Raw genomic sequence first — 16,505 nt, 5'->3', positions numbered from 1 at the left:
GGGACTGCTGAGTCCTGAAGCTTGTAGTGGGTAAAAAAATAAAAATAAATCTGTCCTTGGTTGCAACACTCACTACCTCTCAAAGCAATGTCTATCAGGAATCAAGGTAAGACCCAGATGCGACGAATTGACAATGGTTTAATATTCCAACAGGGGCAAGCAATAGACAGGTCAAGGCAGGCAGGGGTCAGTAAACCAGAGATGGGGCAACAGTACCAGACAGTAGGCAGGCAGAGGTCAACAATCCAGAGGTGGGGCAAAGGTACAGGTCGGCAGAGTGGTCAGAGTCAGGACAGGCACGGGTCAAAACCAGGAGCGCGAGAAAAAGAGCGACTGGGACAAGCATGAGCTGAGACCAAAATCGCTGATTGACTTGACAAACAGAGAACACCGGTATAAATACACAGGGGATAATGGGGAAGATGGGCGACACCTGGAGGGGGGTGGAGACAATCACAAGGACAGGTGAAACAGATCAGGGTGTGACAATGTCAGCACAATAACTGTTTGTTGGGTACTTCATGAAATGGGTTTCCATGGCGGAGCAGCTGCACACAAGCCTAAGATCACCATACGCAATGCCAAGCGTTGGCTGTAGTGGTGTAAAGCTTGCCGCCATTGCATAGTGCCAACTGTGAAGTTTGGTGGAAGAGGAATAATTGTCTGGGGATGTTTTTCATGGTTCGGGCAGGCCCCTTATTTCCAGTGAAGGAAATCTTAACGCTACAGCATAAAATTACATTGTAGAATCTAGATGATTCTGCACTTCCAACTTTGTGGCAACAGTTTGGGGAAGGTCCTTTCCTGTTTCAGCATGACAGTGCCCCCGTGCACAAAGCGAGGTCTATACAGAAATGGTTTGTTGAGATCGGTCTGGAAGAACTTGACTGGCCTGCACCGAGCCCTGACCTCAACCCCATCGAACACCTTTGGGATGAATTGGAACGGCGACTGCGAGCCAGTCCTAATCGGCCAACATCAGTGCTCGACCTCACTAATGCTCTTGTGGCTGATTAGAAGCAAGTCCCCACAGCCAGTGGCATGGGGCGCCCGCACAACAAACAAAAAAAGATGCCGAATGGTGATATTTGTGCGATCGGTTTTCCATCGCTCATTTGCACGTGTAGTTTGTTTTTTGTTAGCAATAGGGTAATAGTGTAATAATTCAAATCCCTTTTTATTTGTATTTATATACTACAATTTGTTTCTATTTGTCTTTGTTACTTCTTTTTTATATTTATGAGTCTTATGTTTGTATATATTTATATAGTTGTAAATGTTATGATTATTTATTTGTGTTGTTCCAAATGTCTGAATAAAAATTACATTTAGAGCAGAATAGTGCTGTTTTTTGTTCTTGTTGGGGGCGCTGAAGGAGGGGTTCGCCCAGGGAGCCATACAAGCTAAAACCGCCACTGCCCGCAGCAATGTTCCAACATCTAGTGGAAAGCCTTCCCAGAAGAGTGGAGGCTGTTATAGCAGCAAAGGGGGGGACCAACTCCATATTAATGCCCATGATTTTGGAATGAGATGTTAGACGAGCTGGTGTCCACATACTTTTGGTCATGTAGTGTATTTTATGGAGAAGAGATGTTGTATATTTCTGGACGATGCAACATGCTGCCTTGTTGGCAACATGACCGAAAGCGCAGATTACTGTTCGATTTGAGAGGGCGCTGCTCCTTCACCTATTTTCCCTGGTCACGTCACGTTTTTCCTGGGCACCGGTGTACTGGGTTTCCACTAGATAGCGCAGCCACAAAATCAAAATTGGCTATATTGTAAAAAACTAAAAATAGCTTTCTGGTCTTAATTTAGTGTTAGCCATAGGGTTAGCAGTGTGGTTGAGGTTCGTTTTAAGGTTAATGTTAGGTTTAAAATCATATTTTAAGAAGATACATAATAGAAATAGGCGGGGTTTATAATTTCGTGTCAGTGGGGAGCTGGTGTACCGCGGCTCAGGTTAATGGGATTTCCTCCTTGGGGGGCTCTAATCCCCGCCCTAATTTCTTGACATTGCCCTACCTATCTAGTAAAATAGATTACTGAACTGTCAGGAATGAGGCTAACAAATCCAGTCCAATAACGGGGTGGTGCCTAAAACGTCTATGCTATGGGTCTATCGGGCCAAGATTGACAAACATACACCTTGGTTTCTGAATAGAATATATAACAGGATTCACAAACGTATATTACATTTTGTAAATGGTAGTTTACTGTGTCAAATGGATGAGCAAACGTGCATGGCTCAATCTGCCAATATGTCAGAAATGTATATCCACAAGTTAATTTACAAATATTTGTATCACAATCAAACTATCCCTGGGACAAAATATAATCTTGAAACGTAAAAATAATTTTAAAAAGAATAAATCAAATGAGGTGCACGATGTTGCACTTTTGGCACCATTCATAAAGGTCGAAACCCCACCTATCCGAGTCGGTGCCCCCGGTGGTCTAAATCGAGCGCACCTATTTCAAGCAGGCTGTCACAACAGTAAAACCCTTAGCTTAATTTGTGAATAAGGAAAAACGTTTTCCTATTGTTTTAATTCTCAGTGTTTGAGGGTTTGTTTGCATTGGTTCAGAGTTTACTTTAAATAGTTAAAAATGCACATTCGAGGTGTGCGCACGTATGTGACGTATAGTGTTTTTGTCTAAAGCTACACTGACTGCGGATAGCTGGCTAGCTTGATACAGTTGTTGCGGCATCCTTGAAATTAATATTTTGTTTCCGCTAGCTTACGTCAGTAATTAGAAAAACGAATGAGCAATAGCCCACACTATTGCAGGAAATCACACGCTACCATGGATCACATTTGGCATCCTCCAATGTGACTAGGACGTCTGGACTAGTCTTGTGCCAGTGGAGTTAGCTAGCAAACAAGCTGGCTAGCTGGTCTGCTTGCTAATGCTATCTAGCTAGGTGGTGGGTAGTGTTTTTATTGATTGATACTGGGTGTGCCATTCGTGTTGCTTGTTTGATAGTTTGCCTGTCACTTTCGTTCAAACCTTTTACTCATAGTTTGTGAATATTTGAAATGTAACTAGCCAGCTAGCATAACTCGCAGCTAGCTAGTTAATTAGCTAGGGTTAGCCGCGGCTAGTTGGCCTTTTCATAACCAGCCGATGGTTAAATATTTTTAGTTATAAGGTGACATCTTGTTTAAAGTCGTTGGCTAAAGTAAAACTAATTCAGCTCAAGTTGGACATATGCCAGTTTAGCCAAAACAATGGAAAGTCACTAGCTGCGTGAATCCAGGTCAAGGCACCAATGCAACCAACTGGATTTGAACCCAGGTCATCTGTGTGGGACAGGGCAGTTATTTCTAGATTTTTAATAGATCTAGTTATATCGTTGTTGTTCACTGTAATAAATGTACATTCATGTATTTTGCCTGCACAGTGAGCAGCTGCGAACATCAGTGGTTGAGGTCCCATATAATTTATCATCACTTTGACATCTTTGCACTTTGCCTCCAAACTATGTTAACGCTTTTGTCTTTTTGCCAGATATTGCAGCACGTTGAGATTCTTGAAACTTGTGGAACTTTTTGTCAAGTACAGTACAATGGCTCCCAAAGACATCATGACCAACTCCCATGCCAAAACCATCCTCAATGCCATGAACTCACTTCGTAAGAGCAACACACTCTGTGACATCACTTTGAGAGTGGAGAATACTGACTTTCCTGTACACCGCATTGTCCTGGCAGCCTGCAGTGACTACTTCTGCGCCATGTTCACCAGCGAGGTAACTGTAAGCCTATTTAAATAATGGTTAAATTAAATAAAAAATAAGCACAAGACTAGAGTTAATTTAGGCCTAGATAGACACATATGAGAGAGCACTTCCACAAAAGACCAATGATGACTGATCATCAGCGATAATAACTTTATAAATAAGTTTGCTGGTGGTTCTCTCTTTATGCTGAAAGAGACAGGTAATAGTTGTTTGACTGGTTCAGAGGTTGACAATGCCCAAAAGAGTTTCTACATATCCCTTGTGCTTAGAACCCAGCTAAGATTTTTGTAGGCAAAAATTAAACTGATATTTATTTCCTTGAGCAATATGTCTTTCAGTGTGACTGCCATCTGGTTATTTATAGCTTAATAAAAACGTGAATGGATCATATAGCCCTACCTAAAATATTAGGCTATTCCCAAACACGAAACAGCAATGGAAGTGCATAGCAGAAATAGTCCAACGCTAATTATTTCTTTGTAGCTTGGTTGACCTAGTTTCTCTTTCCTTTAAAATTTTTAGCTCTCTAAGAATTCCCAGGTGAGCATTGCTCTTTTACTAACAAAGCTGACTATAATCCACAGCTGCCTACACAAGTATGACAAATAGTAAACACAAGGAATCAGTAGGCCTATGTTTTTTGCAATGAGTGCGGAGTGCCCTGTGTCTGGCGAGAGCAACTACTAATCAGTAATTTAAATTGATGTGTCTGTCTTTGCCGTTGTGCTTTTGCAGTTGTCAGAGAAAGGGAAATCCTTTGTAGACATTCAGGGGTTGACTGCGTCCACCATGGAGATCCTGCTGGACTTTGTTTACACAGAGACTGTTTTGGTCACAGTGGAAAATGTCCAGGAACTGCTTCCTGCTGCCTGTCTGCTGCAGCTCAAAGGTAAGTTGAGAAATCTAAAGATAATATGAGAACCATTGGAAACCATTGCACTTTACTGTACATCCACTGTATTTACTCTGTGGAACTAACGGTATGTCAGTTAAATCTAAATCTGCTCTTTTGTAAAAGGAAATGCACACCCATCATCTTCCCTTATTAGGTTTGTGCAATATGACTGGCTATATTGTATTGCTAATATAGTGGAAACATTGTTAATTTATGTCAAGAAGTTTTTACTTGAGACAGACTAGTAAATTAAATACTTCAACATTATTTTACAAATGAACGTACTGCACTCACATAATGTGTGTATATGTTTCTTTGTATTCCTCAGGAGTTAAAAGAGCTTGTTGTGACTTTCTGGATAGTCAGCTTGATCCCACAAATTGCCTGGGCATTCGTGACTTTGCTGAGACCCACAATTGCCTTGACCTGATGCAGGCCGCTGAACTCTTCTCCCAGAAGCACTTCCCTGAGGTGGTTCAACATGAGGAGTTTATGCTGCTCAGCCAGAACGAGGTTGAAAAACTAGTTAAATGTGATGAAATCCAGGTAAGCAAAGTGGATTTGGTGAGGTATTATTATACACTGCTCAAAAAAATAAAGGGAACACTTAAACAACACAATGTAACTCCAAGTCAATCACACTTCTGTGAAATCAAAACTGTCCACTTAGGAAGCAATACTGATTGACAATAAATTTCACATTCTGTTGTGCAAATGGAATAGACAACAGGTGGAAATTATAGGCAATTAGCAAGACACCCCCAATAAAGGAGTGGTTCTGCAGGTGGGGACCACAGACCACTTCTCAGTTCCTATGCTTCCTGGCTGATGTTTTGGTCACTTTTGAATGCTGGCGGTGCTTTCACTCTAGTGGTAGCATGAGACAGAGTCTACAACCCACACAAGTGGCTCAGGTAGTGCAGCTCATCCAGGATGGCACATCAATGCAAGCTGTGACAATAAGGTTTGCTGTGTCTGTCAGCGTAGTGTCCAGAGCATGGAGGCGCTACCAGGAGACAGGCCAGTACATCAGGGGACGTGGAGGAGGCCGTAGGAGGGCAACAACCCAGCAGCAGGACCGCTACCTCCGCCTTTGTGCAAGGAGGAGCAGGAGAAGCACTGCCAGAGCCCTGCAAAATGACCTCCAGCAGGCCACAAATGTGCATGTGTCTGCTCAAACGGTCAGAAACAGACTCCATGTGCTCGCCAGAGGTAGCCTGACTGCCATTAGGTACCGAGATGAGATCCTCAGACCCCTTGTGAGACCATATGCTGGTGCGGTTGGCCCTGGGTTCCTCCTAATGCAAGGCAATGCTAGACCTCATGTGGCTGGAGTGTGTCAGCAGTTCCTGCAAGAGGAAGGCATTGATGCTATGGACTGGCCCGCCCGTTCCCCAGACCTGAATCCAATTGAGTACATCTGGGACATCATGTCTCGCTCCATCCACCAACGCCACGTTGCACCACAGACTGTCCAGGAGTTGGCGGATGCTTTAGTCCAGGTCTGGGAGGAGATCCCTCAGGAGACCATCCGCCACCTCATCAGGAGCATGCCCAGGCGTTGTAGGGAGGTCATACAGGCACGTGGAGGCCACACACACTACTGAGCCTCATTTTGACTTGTTTTAAGGACATTACATCAAAGTTGGATCAGCCTGTAGTGTGGTTTTCCACTTTAATTTGGAGTGTGACTCCAAATCCAGACCTCCATGGGTTGATACATTGGATTTCCATTGATTATTTTTGTGTGATTTTGTCAGCACATTCAACTATGTAAAGAAAAAAGTATTTAATAAGATTATTTATTTCATTCAGATCTAGATTGTGTTGTTTAAGTGTTCCCTTTATTTTTTTTAGCAGTATATTTGTCGTAATGCTGTAAATACGATAGTAATAATCGTTGTTTCATTGTAGGTCTACATTAGGTAGCCTTGTAATTGCATATTAATGGAGTTGCGATTTTGTAATTACAACTACATTTCTATGCAATTAAACTACAATTATTTAAGTACTAAGTAACAATATGTTATTACAATGTTACTAGTGTAATTATGGTGTTACTACACAGATATAAGAGCAGATTGATGTAAAGTGTTACCAAAGTCGAATAGTGTACTGAATTTATTTGTGAATTCAGAGAGCACACAGGTGCCTCAGGTGCATGTCTTATCTCTATTCGCGGTTATCTTTGAATGCTCGGGGATACTTTTCACAAGTCTCAAACTGTCCTTCAAAAACCTGAAGTAGAAATAAAAGGTGCAAGTGTAGACCTGCAGTAATCTCTATGAATGGGGCCCCCCTTTGCAGATTTACCTGGCTCAGAAATTATGGAGAAAAGAATCTGATTTAAGTATGCCTTTGTGCTCTGGAAATTCCTGTGTTTAACCGCACAGCGCATATCTTGCTGTATAAAAACATAATTGTAACCATGGGACTTGATTTATAGTTTACCAATTCATTCAAAGGAATTTTGCTTGTCACGATTTTCGTGATCAAAATGTGTGTAATATACACTTAAGGTGGCTTGCGAAAGTATTCACCCCCCGTGGCATTTTTCCTATTTTGTTGCCTTACAACTTGGAATTAAAATAGATTTTTGGGGGGTTTGTATCATTTGATTTACACACCATGCCTACCACTTTGAAGATGCAAAATATGTTTTATTGTGAAACAAACAAGACAAAAAAACTAAACTTGAGCATGCATAACTATTCACCCCCCCAAAGTCAATACTTTGTAGAGCCACCTTTGGCAGCAATTACAGCTGCAAGTCTCTTGGGGTATGTCTGTATACGCTTGGCACATGTAGCCACTTGGATTTTTGCCCATTCTTCAAGGCAAACCTGCTCCAGCTCCTTCAGGTTGGATGGGTTCCGCTGGTGTACAGCAATCTTTAAGTCATACCACAGATTCCACAATTGGATTGAAGTCTGGGCTTTGACTAGGCCATTCCAAGACATTTAAATGTTTCCCCTTAAACCACTCGAGTGTCGCTTTAGCAGTATGCTTAGGGTCATTGTCCTGCTGGAAGGTGAACCTCCGTCCCAGTCTCAAATCTCTGGAAGACTGAAACAGGTTTCCCTCAAGAATTACCCTGTATTTAGCGCCATCCATCAATTCTGACCAGTTTCTCAGTCTCTGCCGATGGAAAAACATCCCCACAGCATGACGCTGCCACCATCAATGCTTGGGGGGGATGGTGTTCTCGGGGTGATGAGAGGTGTTGGGTTTGCGCCAGACAGAGTGTTTTCATTGATTGGCAAAATGCTAAAAAAATAAATATTTAACCAGGTAGGCTAGTTGAGAACAAGTTCTCATTTACAACTGCGACCTGGCCAAGATAAAGCAAAGCAGTGTGACACAGACAACAACAGAGTTACACATGGAATAAACAATAAACAAGCCAATAACACAATAAACAAGTCAATGACACAGTAGAAAAAACTAAATGTAAGTCTTATCTGACCAGAGTGCCGACTTCCATATGTTTGGGGAGTCTCTCACATGCCTTTTGGCGAACACCAAACGTGTTTGCTTATTTTTTTTCTTTAAGCAATGGCTTTTTTCTGGCCACTCTTCCATAAAGCCCAGCTCTGTGGAGTGTACGGTTTAAAGTGGTCCTATGGACAGATACTCCAATCTCCGCTGTGGAGCTTCACAGCTCCTTCAGGGTTATCTTTGGTTTCTTTGTTGCCTCTCTGATTAATGCCCTCCTTGCCTGGTCTGTGAGTTTTGGTGGGTGGCCCTCTCTTGACAGGTTTGTTGTGGTGCCGTATTCTTTCCATTTTTTTAATAATGGATTTAATGGTGCTCTGTGGGATGTTCAAAGTTTTGGATATTTTGTTTGTTGCAGTTTTTCCACTACTGTAAGTCGCTCTGGATAAGAGCATCTGCTAAATGACTAAAATGTAAAATGTTATAACCCAACCCCGATCTGTACTTCTCCACAACTTTGTCCCTGACCTGTTTGGAGAGCTCCTTGATCTTCATAGTGCTCCTTGGTCTTCATAGTGCCGCTTGCTTGGTGGTGCCCCTTGCTTAGTGGTGTTGCATATATATATATATGAGATCATGTGACACTTAAATTGCGCACAGGTGGACTTTATTTAACTAATTATGTGACTTCTGAAGGTAATTGGTTGCAACAGATCTTATTTAGGGGCTTCATAGCAAAGGGGGCAAAAACATGCACCATTTTTCCCTTTTTATTTTTTTCATTTCACCAATTTGGACTATTTTGTGTATGTCCATTACATGAAATCCAAATAAAATCAATTTAAATTACAGGTTGTAATGCAACAAAATAGGAAAATGCCAATGGAGGTGAATACTTTTGCAAGGCACTGTAGTTAAGTCAGAGGCACAATTTCCTGTTCTTTTTGTAACCATTTGTCTTAGTTGACTGTATCTACATCATTAATTAAAACTGTCACTTTGACTTATTCCTCTTGAAGTGAAGTTGATCTGTCATTTGGAGAAATCAGTGTGAATGCATTTTAGGCCTTGAGTAGTTATACTTTGGTATTTCCGTTATTACAACAAGCTTGTTGTTGTCAAGGTGTGTGGTTGTGAATACATGTTGTCTCTGTTTGCAGGTGGACTCAGAGGAGCCTGTATTTGAGGCAGTGTTGAATTGGGTTAAACACAATAGGAAAGAGAGGGAGCTGTATTTATCGGAGATGCTGGAGCATGTGCGGATGCCTTTGCTCACTCCGCGCTATATCACAGATGTCATCGACTCAGAGGTGAGGCAGCTAGACCACACACGGTCACATGATGTAAGCAGTTTTCTTGTCTAGGCCTTCCTATAATGGATTTGTGTTAATACATCAACAGCCAGTTTCCCCGACATGAATTAAGCATAGTCCTAGACCACCTTTACTCCACACACAGACGCATACAACGCTCTCCCTTGCCCTCCATCTGACAAATCTGACCATAACTCTATCCTCCTGATTCCTGCTTGCAAGCAAAAATTAAAGCAGGAAGCACCAGTGACATACCCCAACCAGAAGCCATGGATTACAGGCAACATTCGCACTGAGCTAAAGGGTAGAGCTGCCGCTTTCAAGGAGCGGGACTCTAACCCGGAAGCTTATAAGAAATCCCTCTATGCCCTCCGACGAACCCTGAAATAGGCAAAGCGTCAATACAGGATTAAGATTGAATTGTACTACACCGGCTCCGACACTCGTCGGATGTGGCAGGGCTTGCAAACTATTACGGACTACAAAGGGAAGCACAGCCGAGAGCTGCCCAGTGACACGAGCCTACCAGACGAGCTAAATAACTTCTATGCTTGTTTTGTGGCAAGTAACACTGAAACATGCATGAGAGCATCCGCTGTTCCGGATGACTGTGTGATCACGCTCTCCGCAGCCGATGTGAGCTGACATTTTCAACCTCTCCCTGTCTGAGTCTGTAATACTAACATGTTTCAAGCAGACCACCATAGTCCCTGTGCCCAAGAACACTAAGGCAACCTGCCTAAATGACTACCGGCCCGTAGCACTCGCGTCTATAGCCATGAAATGCTTTGAAAGGCTGGTCATGGATCACATCAACACCATTATCCCAGAAACCCGAGACCCACTCGAATTTGCATACCGCACCAACAGATCCACAGATGATGCAATCTCTACTGCACTCCACACTGCCCTTTCCCACCTGGACAAAAGGAACACCTATGGGAGAATGCTTTTCATTGACTACATCTCAGCGTTCAACACCATATTCCCTTAAAGCTCATCACTAAGCTAAGGACCTTGGGACTAAACACCTCCCTCTGCAATTGGATCCTAGACTTCCTGACGGTCCGCCCTCAGGTGGTAAGGGTAGGTTACAACACATCCGCCACGCTGATCCTCAACACAGGGGCCCCTCAGGGGTGCGTGCTCAGTCCCCTCCTGTACTCCCTGTTCACTCATGACTGCATGGCCAGGCACAACTCCAACACCATCATTAAGTTTGTTGATGACACAACAGTGGTAGGCCTGATCACCAATAACGATGAGACAGCCTATAGGGAGGAGGTCAGAGACCTGACCGTGTGGTGCAAGGACAACAATCTCTCCCTCAACGTGATCACGACAAAGGAGATGATTGTGGACTACAGGAAAAGGAGGACTGAGCACGCCCCCATTCTCATCAACGGGGCTGTAGTGGAGCAGGTTGAGAGCTTCAAGTTCCTGGCATCCACATCACCAACAAACTAGCATTGTCCAGTGTCAGAGGAAGACCCTAAAAATTGTCAAAGACTCCAGCCACCCTAGTCATAGACTGTTCTCTCTGCTCCGCACGGCAAGCGGTACCGGAGCGCCAAGTCTAGGTCCAAGAGGCTTCTAAACAGCTTCTACCCCCAAGCCATAAGACTCCTCAACAGCTAGTCAAATGGCTACCCAGATTATTTGCACCCCCCCCCCACGCTGCTCTCTGTTATTATCTATGCATAGCCACTTTAATAACCCTACCTGCATGTACATAATTACCTCAATTACCTCGACACCGGTGACCCCGCACATTGACACATTGACTCTGTACCGGTACCCCCTGTATATAGCCCCGCTATTGTTATTTACTGCTGCTCTTTAATTTTAGGTATTTTAGGTATTTTCTTAAAACTGCATTGTTGGTTATTAAGGGCTTGTAAGTAAGCATTTCACTGCAAGGTCTACACCTGTTGTATTCGGCGCATGTGACAAATAACATTTGATTTGAAATCCACTTTCAATGGAAATTCTCCATTGAGAATGATTTATGGTGTGTGTCTGGGAAACAGGCCTCAAGTGTTGAGCAGAGGTGTTATTACTGTCTTGATAAAGTACTGTATATATTGACGTGTTCCAGCCCCTCATTCGATGCAGTCTTCCCTGTCGAGACCTTGTGGATGAGGCCAAGAAATTCCACCTTAGACCAGAGCTGAGGAGTGAGATGCAGGGGCCACGCACCCAAGCCAGATTAGGTACAGTACTGACCTCCATTTTTTGGATTGATTTTCTTGTCCTAATTATAGGGATACAAGACAAGCTTAGTGGAAGTTACTACCTTATTCATGTGGAAAAAGTGATTACCATGTTGCTCTTCCAAGGTGCCAAGGAGGTCCTGTTGGTTATTGGAGGATTCGGCAGTCAACAATCCCCTATAGATATCGTTGAGAAGTATGATCCTAAAACTCAGGAGTGGAGCTTTTTACCTGTAAGTATAATTTTTTTAAATGACATATTTTGGCTCTCTGATCATGGTTAACTTATCCCAAGCATGTTTTTACAGAACATTGCTCGGAAAAGGCGTTATGTAGCTACCGTGTCCCTCAATGACCGTGTGTATGTGATTGGCGGCTACGATGGTCGATCGCGGCTTAGCTCGGTGGAGTGCTTGGACTACACGGCAGACGAGGATGGTGTCTGGTACACCGTCGCCACTATGAATGTACGGCGTGGCCTTGCCGGGGCGACAACACTCGGAGGTAGAGGATCTTCTCTGATTGACAGCCCTCATTGTCATGGGGTTTACAAAAACAAATAGCACTGAAGTGAGTTTGACTGACCTCAGGTGTAACAAAACCCTGCAAGTGTTTTCTAATGCAGACTTTCAAAAAGTTGATGGAACATTCCCTTACATTTCTTTTCTCACTTTTCTGCCTACAGATATGATCTATGTTGCTGGAGGCTTTGACGGTAGCCGCCGTCACACCAGCATGGAACGATATGACCCCAATATTGACCAGTGGAGCATGCTGGGGGACATGCAGACAGCCAGGGAAGGGGCTGGCCTGGTGGTTGCTAGTGGACTTATATACTGTCTTGGTGGGTATTAAAGATGTTTGGTTTAAGTTTGTAATGGTGTTGGTGTATAAATATTTAAAATATCTCCCTGTTTTTTCCCCCCCCACTGACCTTAGTAAGGATCTACACTATGTGGACACCCCATCAAATTGGTGGATTCAGCTATTTCAGCTACACCCGTTGCTGACAGGTGTATAACATCAAGCACACAGTCATGCAATCACAACAGACATTGGACAAGCTTAGTGGAAATGCATTCTCTGGAGTGATGAATCACGCTTCACCATCTGGCAATCCGACGGACAAATCTGGGTTTGACGGATGCCAGGAGAACGCAAGATCGAATGCATAGTGCCGTATGTAAAATTTGATGTAGGAGTAATAATGGTCTGGGGCTGTTTTTCATGGTTTGGGCTAGGCCCCTTACTTGTAGTGAAGTGAAATCTTAAAGCTACAGCATACAATGACATTCTAAACAATTCTGTGCTTCCAACTTTGTGGCAACAGTTTGGGGAAGGCCTTTTCCTGTTTCAGCATGACAATACCCCCGTGCACAAAGCGAGGTCCATACAGAAATGATTTGTTGAGATCGGTGTGGAAGAAATTGACTGGGCTGACCTCAACCCCATCGAACACCTTTGGGATGAATTGGAACTCTGACTGCGAGCCAGGCCTAATCGCCCAAAATCAGTGCCCAACCTCACTAATGCTCTTGTGGCTGAATAGAAGCAAGTCCCCGCACCAATGTTCCAACGTCTAGTGGAAGGCCTTCCCAGAAGATTGGAGGCTGTTATAGCAGCAAAGGGGGACCAACACCATATTAATGCCCATGATTTTGGAATGATATGTTTGACGAGCAGGTGTCCACATGCTTTTGGTCATGTAGTGTATGTAATTTATTGCAGGTGGGTACGACGGATTGAATATCCTCAATTCAGTGGAGCGGTATGACCCTCACACAGGTCATTGGACGAATGTTACCCCCATGGCCACCAAACGCTCAGGTGAGTACTCCAGAGTATGAGGGCTGTATAGATTATATACAGTATGGCTCTCTCTACATATGGCTATGGTTAGTATGTCTGAAGGGCCTATACTCTTTGTTACAGGGGCCGGTGTAGCCTTGCTCAATGACCACATCTATGTGGTGGGAGGCTTCGATGGAACAGCGCACCTCGACTCGGTGGAGGTTTACAACATTAGGACTGACTATTGGACCACGGTAGCCAGTATGACCACTCCCCGCTGCTACGTAGGAGCTACCGTCCTCCGGGGACGACTTTACGCCATAGCTGGGTAAGCCTAAACATCCCAACCCTGCTCAGAATTTAATATATATCTTTTTTTAATTAGGAAAGTGTAAATTCACTTTCCTTTCATATGTTTATTGCTTTTAATGACAGACAGATGAGAAACAATGAGGGAGACAGGTGAAGAGGAGATTCAGAGTGAAGGGAGGACACAGGGATTGAACCCGTCTCCGGTTAAGAGTTGTGCATAGAGCCGGGAGTGTTATCACTCGACCACGGCTCTGCACCCGACTTCAGTATTAAGAGATACTGAAGGGATCATTAATATACATTATGTATGACGCTTAATTGATTTATATTATTCTTGCTTAGATAACATTGTAATAAATCTGAATCATGAATGCAACCTCCTCTTATGGTCCAGTTTTCGATTATAAGCATGCGACTTATGTCATTGAACACAGCCATATGATGTATTGTTCATCCTCCCCTGTACTCTTTTGTCTTCTCTAGGTATGATGGAAACTCCCTTCTGAGCAGTATCGAGTGTTATGACCCTGTTATTGACAGCTGGGAGGTGGTCACCTCCATGGCCACACAGCGCTGTGATGCAGGAGTGTGTGTCCTCCGAGAGAAGTGAGATTTACCTCAGAACAACCTCAAAGGTCGGGTGAAGCGGAGGAGTACAGTCATCTAGTCCTGAACTTGAATCTGATATTTACGTGCCACTACTATGGAGCGACAGAGGGATTATTCACTTGGAGGCCAGTGTGCTATATGTCCTCCCGGAAGTTTCTTGATTCTATTCATCAGACTTTCTCATCTGAGCTTAGTTACTTCTGTGTGATAAGAGACAGTGGGTGTACAACAGTGATTCGAGTTGTTTCAGTCTCTTCATCAACAGTTGTTGCTTCCAAGAAGACATCCATCCCAACCCACTCGGTCGCATGACACACTTTTAGTGGTAGCTGTTGCCGTGGTTACCTGTGAGTTTTTTGACTCATCTTTTAAAGTGCAATATATTTCTCTACTTCTGTTATGAGCAGAAGAAACAAGAGACTCCAGTTTTCTGCTGCTATATGCCTTATGCCCTTGTGGCCCACATTGAACTGAACATCCATGATGCCTCATTAGGACTGTGATTGTTGTCATGCCATCAAGTATGATGATTATTTAGCATTTGCCAGGTTTTCAGTCAGACAGTAAACCCTTTGTAGATTTTGTAATTCTGTATAAAGCGCTTTTAGAAACAAATCACTTATTGAAGAACTGTCATATTTACCTGACAGTCATTATTTTCAATGTATCAAAGATATTCAAATGAATGACATTTTAGAGAAAGCACCATAATTGTATTGTGGACTGCAGATGATTCCTTGCTCTTTTGCTGTTTCTGTCGTGTTGTCAAAATCTCTGTCCCCTGCAACTGACTCCGCTGAAGATGTGCGTGTGGTGCATGCGTTTGTCCATAGTGGATTTGTTTGGACAAGCAAAATGACTTGACTTCTATTGTCCAGGGCAAGTACAAAATCCTGAGGAGTCTTTTGTTGTTACTTGAAAAAGTGAATAAACATTGTGATAATGTATCACTGTTATATTTGTTTTCAGTTATTACTGTAATGCAATGCAGAATTCGATGTTGAAGTGAACTGTTGTGACCTCTAGTAAAAGCCTAGTGAATTTGTCAAGGGTTTCGGACCTCTTGGTTTAATGGCTAAGTTGTTGGACTGACTGTCACACTGACAGGGACCCGGGTTTGAGTCCTGGTTGGGCTAATCACCAAGCTAGCTGCATTGATGTCAGAAGTGGAAGTCCCATAAGTAGTGTCATATCGGGTGTGGGAGGATGTTCGGAGGGGCAGGGATGCGTTTCCCAAAAGAGGGGGTGGTCTTGTGATCCTTGATAAGTGCTTAGTGACGGACCCCCCCCTCCACCCCCCCCAAATTTCCAACAATATCTACATGTGCAGTACCAGTCAAAAGTTTGGACATACCTACTCATTCAAAGGTTTTGCTTTATTTTGACTATTTTCTATAATAGTGAAGACTTCAAAACTATGAAATAACACATTTGGAATCCTGTAGTAACCAAAAAAGTAAAATAAAAAATATATATTTAAACTAGGCAAGTCATTTAAGAACAAATTGTTATTTACAATGTCATCCTACTCCGGCCAAACACTAACCCAGACAATGCTGGGGCAATTTTGCGCCACCCTATGTGACTCCCAATCACGTCCAACTGTGATACAGCCTGGAATTGAACCAGTGTCTGTTGTGACACCTCTAGCACTGAGATGCAGTGCCTTAGACTGCTGCACCACTCGGAAGCCCAACAGTCTTGAAGGAGTTCCCACATATGCTGAGCACTTGTTGGCTGCTTTTCCTTCACTCATCCCAAACCATCTCAATTGGGTTGAGGTCAGATGATTGTGGAGGTGTGTTGGGTCATTGTCCTATTGAAAAACAAATGTTAGTCCCACTAAGCACAAACCAGATGGGATGTCGTATCGCTGCAGAATGCCGTGCTGGTTAGGTGTGCCTTGAATTCTAAATAAATCACAGACCTTGTCACCACCTAAGCAGGTGTCCTTTAGTAGTGTTTTTTTTCTTAAGCAATTCGACCATGAAGGCCTGATTCACGCATGTTGATGTTGAGATATGTCTGTTATTTGAACTCTGTGAAGCATTTATTTGGGATGCAATTTCTGAGGCTGGTGTAAACGATGTGAAATGGCTAGTTAGTTAGCGGTGGTGCGCACTAATAGCGTTTCAATCGGTGACGTCACTCGCTCTGGGACTTGGAAGTAGGGTTTCCCCTTGCGTTGCAAG

The 16,505-nt window shown here is 43.4% G+C and overlaps 1 protein-coding gene across 8 annotated transcripts; it reads left to right on the top strand.

Moving 5' to 3' along the window:
• The first annotated feature begins 2,471 nt into the window (after positions 1-2,471).
• On the top strand, positions 2,472-15,260 carry LOC106572478 (kelch-like protein 12). Of its 8 annotated transcripts, none has more exons than XR_006759292.1 (13): positions 2,504-2,929; positions 3,514-3,754; positions 4,268-4,285; positions 4,481-4,634; positions 4,969-5,186; positions 9,236-9,385; positions 11,487-11,834; positions 11,910-12,105; positions 12,287-12,445; positions 13,330-13,428; positions 13,534-13,720; positions 13,828-14,009; positions 14,188-15,260. XR_006759292.1 is itself a non-coding variant. In XM_045696237.1 (13 exons), exons 2-13 carry the CDS (start codon positions 3,572-3,574, stop codon positions 14,312-14,314), a joined length of 1,713 nt encoding a protein of 570 aa, XP_045552193.1. In that variant the 5' UTR covers positions 2,504-2,929; positions 3,514-3,571; the 3' UTR covers positions 14,315-15,260. The 8 variants fall into 8 exon arrangements, 6 of the variants coding, with proteins under 6 accessions (XP_045552191.1, XP_045552193.1, XP_014002172.1 ...); XM_045696237.1 differs by lacking the exon at positions 13,828-14,009 and having other exon boundaries at positions 11,487-11,601; positions 11,728-11,834; XM_045696235.1 differs by lacking the exons at positions 2,504-2,929; positions 13,828-14,009 and adding an exon at positions 2,472-2,497.
• Positions 15,261-16,505: the final 1,245 nt, after the last annotated feature.

This window comes from Salmo salar, chromosome ssa15 (genome assembly GCF_905237065.1).
Source record: "Salmo salar chromosome ssa15, Ssal_v3.1, whole genome shotgun sequence".
NCBI lineage: Eukaryota > Metazoa > Chordata > Actinopteri > Salmoniformes > Salmonidae > Salmo > Salmo salar.
Note: the sequence above shows the minus strand (reverse complement) of the source record. Positions and strands in the feature narration are given on the sequence as shown.

Coding starts and splice junctions, on each gene's coding strand:
- LOC106572478 (XM_045696235.1), top strand. CDS start 3,572: ATGGCTCCCAAAGACATCATGACCAACTCCCATGCCAAAACCATCCTC. Junction 5,187..9,235: donor TTAAATGTGATGAAATCCAG/GTAAGCAAAGTG, acceptor CTCTGTTTGCAG/GTGGACTCAGAGGAGCCTGT. Junction 12,446..13,329: donor TGGACTTATATACTGTCTTG/GTGGGTATTAAA, acceptor AATTTATTGCAG/GTGGGTACGACGGATTGAAT.